We start from the raw sequence: 10,010 nt of genomic DNA on the forward strand, positions 1-10,010 counted from the left end.
AAAACTGGATTTAAATATTTTAATTCTTCAACCCCTCCTCAAATTCTAATCCGAAATAATTTCAAACAATATATTAACCAATATTTTTCACCATCCAGCTATTGCTCACAGCTTTGGCCGGGCAAAAGTACATTGATTTCAATTTGAACTATCAAAAAATGTCTGCGGTATTGCCAAAGTTCTTTATGTGTTGATTTTTAGCAATAATTTAAAATCTGCCCGTCAGCTATTAAATCGCACAAACCACCATAATTATGAGTTTAGAACATTTTAGCATAGTTTGCAGAAGTATTAAAAAACGTGTTTAAAATTTCTAGAGCCCTTTTATAAAGGATTACAAATAAATCTAAATAATTCTTTTCTTCTCATTGGCACGACAGCCCAGGGCTGTCCTTGGCCTTCTCAACAAGTCTATGCCAAAACATTCCTCCCTTAGCCAAGGTTCTCCAGTTTATTATCCTTAAAACTTGTGACTGTCAACTTGACTGTTTTCAGAGCTTTGATAACAACTTTTGTTTTCGCGTAATTTTCATTATGAGAAATTTTTTTCCCAGCATGTAAATCAGCTTTTATCAGTTTAAATCAGTAGGGAACCGATTATCCGCAACGATCGGGACCATCGCTATTCCGGATAACTGATTTTTCCGGTTTTCTGAATCGCTACAAAAAGCCGTTTTTTCATTGTTAAACCCAACTAAAAAATAAAAAATTTTTGGAAATGATCTTAAAAAGAAGAAAAAACGATGAAGTAATACACTAATGATTATTTCCAAAATGATGGTAAGGTAAACATCCTTCAAAAAAGAAAGAAAAAAATCTAAAATCTTATGAGGAAAAAATGTTTTTTTTTTTAAAAATGGCGGGAAAATTTATCGAATTTCGTTCCGGATTTTTGGTTTTTCGGTTTTCTAATTTCCGGATAACGGGTTCTGTACTGTAATAATAAAATTAAATATTAAAAGAATGGCAAATTTGCAGAAGTAAATGATCTGTGCTAAATTACTAACTGCATATTTCTACTGATTTACATGCATGAAAAAAATACATTGAATTCTAACAAATACTAATTATAATTAAAGAATATTAATTCAATATTAATTTCTCCTTATCTATTCCTAATCTATTTCTCCTAATCCAAAGAAACGCCTTTATTTCCTACTTTTTTTTTTTTTTGAAAGGTATAGTGTTGAGGAATAATTCTGTATTGTCAAAAGTTTTTTTTTTTAAATAAAATGTAAGTCTATGAGACTGAAATCAAAATTTTTTAATCCAAAATCCATGATGATGAAGGAAATGGCCTATGCACTTCGAAAACTTTCATGATATTTGGAAATTCATGCATTAATTGTAATTAGCCAAATAATACATTAATTGGCCAAATATTAGTATCTCTTACTCTTCATTATAAAAGTCTTCTTAAAAGATATGTGAATTTTTTTTAAAATAGAAAAACCTTTTTTTAAAAAAAGTTTCAGTGTAAAAAATCAATTATAAATCGAATTAATGATGTATTCAGTAAAAATATCAATTATAAATCGAATTAATGATGTACTCAGTAAAAATATCAATTATAAATCGAATTAATGATGTACTCAGTAAAAATATCAATTATAAATCGAATTAATGATGTATTCAGTAAAAATATCAATTATAAATCGAATTAATGATGTACTCAGTAAAAATATCAATTATAAATCGAATTAATGATGTACTCAGTAAAAATATCAATTATAAATCGAATCAATTATGAATCGAAAACAATAAAAAAAAAATTTCTAAAAATGAAATAAAAATATGAAAAAGGTATCATGCTTCCTTCATAAATGATAGGTTACTTTGCTTGTAATTATAGAAGAAACAAAAAAGGTCTGTTTACTTTATTTAAGGAAAACTTAAGCAAAAATTAGACTAACTCGAAATAACTCTGTGATTGTAAGGGAGGATATATTCATTGTTTTATTGTTTATGAGTTACATAACAAAGCAGAATAAAGTTTAAAAACTAGATGCATTAAGCAGCTATCCGCTATGTTCGTAAATCTACTATGTAATACCTTCATCTAACTTAAGAAATATAATAATAAGCGTATTCAACAACAGATTAGTTAGCACACGAAATTTTTTCAATAACTTTCCTGTAGTTGTTGTTTCTAATGCCACTTGTCGTATTAGCAGGCCTGCTGGTGAAACCGAGCAAATTTAAGGCAGAGTGTGCGTTTCTTGTCTTTAAGTGGCGCCATCTATGGCCAAGAATTCGACATCTGCCACACCATACGTCGCACCCGTTTATAAGGCATTCATACATCAATTCATTCATCCACAGATCGTAATTTTGACCTGATTCAGAGAACGACCGATCTCTAATTCAGTACCCCCAGAGGTGTTGGTTTGTTATGGGAACAAATAACATGAGTTGATTATAAATGAAACCAAAAAGGAATGAAACAGATTGCTTTTATAAACAAGGAATACACTTATTATCTTCCTGTAATCGTTCAGTGTTTTGTCAAATAAGGATTTAGTTAAAATGCGTCAAACAAAGAAAAAAAAGCATAAAATTACGAATGCATTATCAATTTCTGTTTCTTGAGATAGAAAAATACCATCCATGATTAAAACTGAAATTTCGGTTGAAGTTCTGTTCAAGTTGTCCTTTACTTTGCTCACAGCTTCACGAGCAGCAAATACAACGTGACATAAGTCATCATTTTGGTTCTCCAGTCAATCCAACTTTGCCTTTGTGTTATCACAATCTTCTAACTAATCACAGACGCAAAGCTGCTTTGTTTCTATCAACAATCTGCAATCAGTGTATAAAGTTCAATCCAGATCTGCTAGTCAACGTTTGCACTGTTAGAAATTTCCCCCTGAAATTGCTGTAAAATTACCGGTAGCAGTCTGTCCATCCGATTAATCATGAAGTCTATGGTTAGGAAATTTTTTTTTCTCCACTTTTATGGTTATGAAACCGTTTATAACTGGTACGGTGAGGAAACCATGAATACAAAACTATAAGATTTTACAACCATTTAAAACTAGCATTGTTTCTAAAGCATACAAATGAAACTTAAATGCACATTGGAGCTTTCTGGGTGCTGCGCCATTTCTGGGTGAATAATAGTTTCGTATTTCGAATAATAGTTCGCAAGTTCACCGATTAAAGAGTGCAGTGCACTGGAAACTCTTCACTCTTCTGGTGTTGGAGGAATGGAAGAAATTTTGTAGTATCAACGCTGGGATTCGAATCCCTAATCAGCCGGTCATGAAGTTTTCCGAAAGCCTACCATTAAGGATGCATCAACTATTTTAATTTCCTGCGTTGAAAAATACCATCAACGATAGGAACAGAAATTTCTCTATTGTTCATTAACAAACTGTCATTCATTTCGTTCACAGCTTCACGTGCGGGAAATGCAACAAGACATAAATCATCATTTTGGCTCTCCAATCAACCCAAACATTGCCTTTGGGTTATTACAATCTTCTTACTAATCAAAAACCCAAAAAAGCTTTGTTTTTACCCACAATCAGTAAATGAAATGCAATCTGGATTTGTTGCTCAACGTCTGCAATATAATTTACTAAAATCAGTAAATGAAGAAAGAGCAAAAATCTTTCAAGATGGGACATAAATAGGAATCATTGTATAAATAGGACAAATGGTACATTTATTAACCTTATTGATGTCGCCCATAAGCGTTTTGTCAAATAACGATTTAGTTAAAATGCGTCGAACGAAAAAGCCTACCATTAAGGATACATCAACAATTATCATTTCCTGCGATGAAAAATATCATCAACGATTCGAACAGAAATTTCTCTATCGTTCATTAACAAGCGCTGTCATTCATTTCGTTCACAGCTTCACGTGCGGCAAATGCAACAAGACATAAATCATCATTTTGCTTCTCCAATCAACCCAAACCTTGCCTTCGGGTTATTTTAATCTTCTAACTAATCAAAGACCCAAAACAGCTTTGTTTCTAATCCACAATCTACAATCAGTAAATGAGAGAAGGAACAAAATACACCGACAAAATCCTTCAAATAGATACATTTGTGTAAATAGGGGGTTATTTACAAATTCAAATCCATACTGAGGAAGATGTTTCGTTTTCCCATAGTTTCTACCTATGGAACATCTGCCCATAGTCTTAATGCGAATGAAGAACGGCGGTAGGTAATGTGCACCTGACAATTATGACAGATTGCTAATTATGGTTACAACTTTCACCAACCTCTTATTACTTACCTTTATATTAATATTACTTTATTATGGTGCGCCTCTACGGCCTTTTTTCTTGGACCACCCGTGAGATCACCCCTCCGAATATCTCAACCCCTCTAAGATGTTCTTTTTTTTCGTTCGGAAAGAACAATTGTGATGATCGGGTCTTTAGATCTTTCATGGAAAACTGTTGTTAATAGCTTACCTTCAAAACCAGGGGCGTTTTCTCCGGTTTCACATTTTTTGCTTGTTTTGTTTCCTTATTTGAATCTACCTATTTCTCATTTTCTTTTTATTACTAACTAGAATAAAATAAAACAATAGAACAAAATAAAATAATGTTTTCAGTAGAATTATATCATCATTCTTCATTTATTTATTTATTTATTTTTTTGAAATATTGCAAAAAATTATATTATGAATAATATTCTATCCTTTTCTTATAAATTTCTTTCCTTTCTTTTATCATTTTTAATCATTTTTTTATAATTTTACTTATATATTTTTTGCTTTTTTTTGTCAGGAATTTTTCATTCATTATTATTTTTAAATGTTTTCTTTATCATTTTGAATATTTACTTATTATTTTAAATTCTTGTTTACTTTTTTTTAAGTATTTGCTTATTATTATTTTAAACTGTTATTTTGAATTATTATTTGCTTATTATTTTATTTTTACTATTAATTTGTTTTTTGTTCATAAATTTAACTTTTTATTTAATAATTATGCAACTAATAATTTGAATTTTCTTTTATTATTTATTCAAATTAAAAATCTAATAATCGTTATACATAATTTTTTTTATTTTTAAAAATGTAACTGCTATTAAATTTTTTCCTCATTACTACTTTGAAAACTTACTTTAATTTTGAATTATTTTGAATTGTTTTTTATTATTATTATTGGATTTTTTATTTACTTAAATACTTTTTATTTTTACTTTTATAAATTTGGATTCTTTAATTTTTTATGTTTCGAATTTTTTAGTTTTTCACATTTGTTATGTTCATATTTATAATTTTCACATTTGTTAATTTATTAAAATTATAAATATAATGATATTATGAATTATTTTTTAAACTAACACTTAATTCCATCACACAGATTTAAAATAGAAAAGAAAGAAAAAAAAGCTGCCGAAATTACTATAATGTAGCTATTTTTCAAAAGTTTCGTGGGTTTTTATTAATAATTTTATTTGGATAAACTGCTTATGATGTAACTTCGAAATATTTTTCAGAAAAAAAGTTTTATGTTGCAAATACTGAGGATTTTTATGTATCTTGATTTCTTGTTTTCTATTCTAAACGCGGCAACATTAAAATTATTTTTTACATTATATATTTCGCATCTTAAGGAAATTCATAATACTTTATTATTTGACTAATTATCAGTTGATTATAGTAATTATTTATTCCTTGGTTAATGTGCATTTTAAATTGCCTCTTTGAGAGTTATTGAATAAAAAACATACTTTATGAACGGGTAATAGGTTTTTCATTCAAAAAGTTTTGATGTAGTGGAACCCTGCAAGTATTTTTAGTAATACAACTCTGCTCAGAAAGTGTCATGTGCATTTAAAATACAAAGCTTTAGTACAGATATTATTGATTATAAAAAAGTTTTTTTCAATTGAAAGGTTCTGAAATATATTTTCGAAAGCAAACTATTAACAGTCTTTAAAGAAATACAATCAAGCTGTTTAGTAAAAATGCATTAATTTTACATATTTCTTTTTTTCTCCTTGCGACCCTTAGATAATTTTTGAAAAGAACCGTAGATTCTGAAATTAAATGTTATCTCGAACACAGTTCTATTACTGCTAACGTCTGCGAGAGTTTTTTCTTAAAAAAAAAAAAAAAAAGGAATGAAAGATTGGTACTTTATTTATATGCCTTGAGAAAAGCGCAAATCTAATTACTCACATACATAACTAAAAACTAAATTAAATTTATCTTAATTAACTAATCTAATAATTAATTAAATTAAATCTTGTAATTTAAAAATAAAATCTTGTATTTTAATTACTAAAAAAATACATTAAAAAAATTTCTCTTCCATTTTAAAATGAAACTGTTCATAATTTTTTTTAAAAATAACTCTTGCTTCACATATTGCTTTAATTAGCACTATTAGCCAGACTATTTCTTAGCTTATTAGATATTTTCAAGAAACTAAATTCTCATGACGACCAAGAAATGCTCTTATACACTACTTAGTTTAAAGTCACTACACTACTTAGTTTGAATCACACTGTAAAAATAATGAATGCTCAAATTTCACGAAACTTTCTTCGTTTTTGACGAAACCGTTTCCTGGTATATGCTTCGAGCAAAAATTTCGTCGAAATAACTATCGTCACTTCGTTCTTCGAGGAAACGAAATTCGTCAAAATTTAAGAAATATTTCGTTATTCTACAGAGTTATTCATGATTCCCTCCGGGGTTTCGAAGCGTTACAGTAAAAAAACGAAGACGAACATGGCAAAAAAGAACATATGAAATTATTTCGAAAGTATTCAAGTTTTAATTTAAGCAGTTGCCGGTAGATGGCAGTAACATGTATCACTGAAGCCAGTTGTAGTAAAGAAAAATGGCGTTTACAGGAGGAGGGAATTATGGATAATCCTGTATTTTTTCCGAAGAAAAGCACCTAGCAGGGCTTAATGTATTTAAACTTTTCTAACAATCACTTTATTGTGGGCACCAAAGAGGTGGATCAATGTCGCCTAAACAACACAAGGACAGATAGAATAGAGAGATAAATTACACACATGCTCACAGCGGAATTCGAACCCGAGATCTTCCTGGTACGAGGCCAATACCTTGTCCACCATACATCCGGCTGCTTGTTTCGTCTCTTCATTTTCGATCTTCTAGTCTTCATTCCATTTTCGTCATTTTAGTTAACAATCTCCCACAATGCACTTCGAAGAGATTTCCAATTGAGGAAACATTTTCGTCATACATTTAAGAGTTTGATTCATGTGATTTCGTACCGAAATCATATGAATTTGTTAAAAACACGAAATCAGCGACATATAGCTCAAGGATTACTGAATCATCGAAAGTGATAGTTTTATTTCTGATAATTACTGTTAGATATGATACTCATAAGAGTCAGCAAAGTTACTTTTGAGATACATATAAAGTAATAAACACGAACTTAGGATGCATACACACAATATTTCTTAAAATAAAACTAGTTTGCTAATCAAACACACACAACATAGAGAGAATGTTAATATGAATTCGAACTAGGCTTAACAAAACTAAAGTATATCGACTATAAAATTATTTTGTACAGTTACTGTATTTATGTAAATCTTCTTATGAGAGCATAAATATCTTTATTATACAACTAAAAACATGCATGCTTTTTTTAACAGTTTAGGTGACCAGACTGTTGAATCAACCCGACAAGAAGAGAGAAGTTTCTTGGGCAAGTAATCGACAATAATTAATGTTCTCGCTCTATCAGTAAAGAGGATTGAAACTTATTTAAATAAAAATAGGCTATGATCAGATGAAAGAGAAACCTTTAAGTAGTAAGTTCTTTTATTCTTTGTCATATCTGTTATAATAACTAGTTGTATAAAAAAATTATTATTTTTTTTAAATTTTTTTTTTTAACTGTATGTATTAGCTTATTGGATTTTTAGTTAAAATCGAATTATTTTTCTTTATTTTCCTTCTTTCTTTATTTTTATTTATTATTTTTTTTGGAGGGGGATTTAATTAATGAATTTTGTTCCTTAAGATGTCATGTCTGTTGGTCACAAAAAGGAGAATATTTACAAGGTTTTCTTTTAAAATTTAAATTTTCTTACAATTAATAATATTAAAGTTATACGTGAAGTATCCTCGTCTAGAATATGTAAATATGAATAATTGCAACAGACTTGATAATTTTGAACGCCTTTGACCTTAAAAAGTATCAACTAAAAAATTAAAAAATTATAGGAGAAAAGGAACTAATAGTATGGAAGAAGTATACATGCTTATTTATTCTGAAATTTTAAATATTGTCAAAAAATCATTCTTTTTCCTTTTTTTTAATTCCAACGGACAAAAATTTTGAAAGTGACTCATTGATTTAAAATTGGGAGAAATCATAATGATGTAAGACTTAATTGGGATGAATATGGGGAAAATGAGTTCCCCATGCGTCTTATACTCTATTTTTTTTAAACATGTTTGTGCATCTAACCGCCCTAGTAAGCTCTACCTTTGATCTTTTGGTATATTATCTCTAAAAAGCTGTGGAATTATCATTATTTTGGGACTTAAAATTTTTTTTCTGGTATAATGTTAATCATAAAATGAATTCATATTATAACTCGTTAATTGCATTTATTTCATAGAGGATTATATTTATTTTAAAGAATGAAGATTAGATTAATTTTCAATTGCATTTTTTCTTTTTTTATTATTATTATAATTTACACTTTTCTGATAATTTCAATTTCCTTCTTATTCGACATAATAATTTTCACTAGTTTTAATATGATTTTATAGTTTTGCGAAATCTTTGCATTTTATGATCTGCTAAACGTGAGAGGGTAATGGCATACATTAGCTGTTCAAATAACATATATGCTAATAATACGTTTGATAAAAACTCAAAGTATTTTAAGTTGTTCATTATCAATGGAATGTTATGAGGGTATTACACGTTTTTACTTAAAATTCTTGAGATTAAGAAAGTCTCTAGAAATTGTGTATAAAGTTATTTAGAATGATGGCACCACACCATAAATGGAAATGTTTGATAAGAATAGCTTGATTTTGGTCACATGCGTATTAACTAAAAAAATTGGGTGGGCTGTTCAACGACGATTGTAAAATAAAGTAAAGAAATCAGAAAGCTGTAAGGAATCTGTGTTGGCTGGAGATATAGTCACCGTCAATGACAATCTCCTTATTGCAAAGACGGACCCCGACTTTGGACCTCGGGTAACTTTTCAAAAATATTTTAGGAAAAAGACTTTACAAGGTAATTTTCTGCTTCTTATTATGTCCGAGCAATACGTTGCAAAGTTAATGTCCGATCGAGATGTTCAAAAGAAAATTTCATCTAGTATGGAATTATACTCCTATGTGTTTCCTCACACTTTACTGAAAGAGGTAAAAAAGTATCAAAGCTCTGATGTCCCTCCTCATATTGAACTAAACGACATTGAATTAGTGTTGACCACTTCGTTGACAGAACTTTTAAAGTTCAACATCGAAGAGAAAGCGATATCTACTTTTGAGAGTGCAGGCTGTGTGCTTAATTATGAAAATCAGCTGGAACACGAATGTCTCACCTATAATTAAGAACAGAAACTTTCGAGATGTCGGAATACAGCCGCACTCGATATCAATTTAGAACAACTGTCACAGAACTTTGTGGAAATGAATGCATATATTCCAAATTACATTAATGCAAACTTTGTCTTAAAATTAGATGGAGCTATGTTAATACAAGATGCCAAGAAATTGCCTATAGCATCAGATCCCCATCCCTTAAGAACGTTTAAATTTAACAATATTTTTTCTTTCTTAGTGATGTGTTCTTTTCATTTATTTTTTTTTTTTGTATTTCATTTTTTTTTAAAATCTCGTTTAATAATGTTCTTATGTGTATTTATTTTCTTTAACTTATTTAATATGGTTAGTATGCGTATTTTTCATGATGCCTTCATTTTTAAATAAAGATTTTTAAATTAAATAAAAGACTTTGAAGAACTGAAATTCTTCTCTTCTTCATTTTTCAATGCTTTTTAATTAACTTTAAAATA

The 10,010-nt window shown here is 28.9% G+C and overlaps 1 protein-coding gene across 1 annotated transcript in view; it reads left to right on the forward strand.

Annotated features, from left to right (window-relative positions):
• The window catches only part of LOC147803041 (uncharacterized), a 48,488-nt gene extending 38,942 nt beyond the window's left edge, over positions 1 to 9,546 (forward strand). The window contains exon 5 of the mRNA XM_087152853.1: positions 9,207 to 9,546. Within this exon, the coding sequence (XP_087008979.1) occupies positions 9,207 to 9,546 (340 nt within the window). The remainder of the gene's footprint in view (positions 1 to 9,206) is intronic.
• Positions 9,547 to 10,010: the final 464 nt, after the last annotated feature.

Source organism: Parasteatoda tepidariorum, chromosome 10 (assembly GCF_982258835.1).
Source record: "Parasteatoda tepidariorum strain Cologne lab strain chromosome 10, Ptep-v5.0, whole genome shotgun sequence".
Lineage (NCBI taxonomy): Eukaryota > Metazoa > Arthropoda > Arachnida > Araneae > Theridiidae > Parasteatoda > Parasteatoda tepidariorum.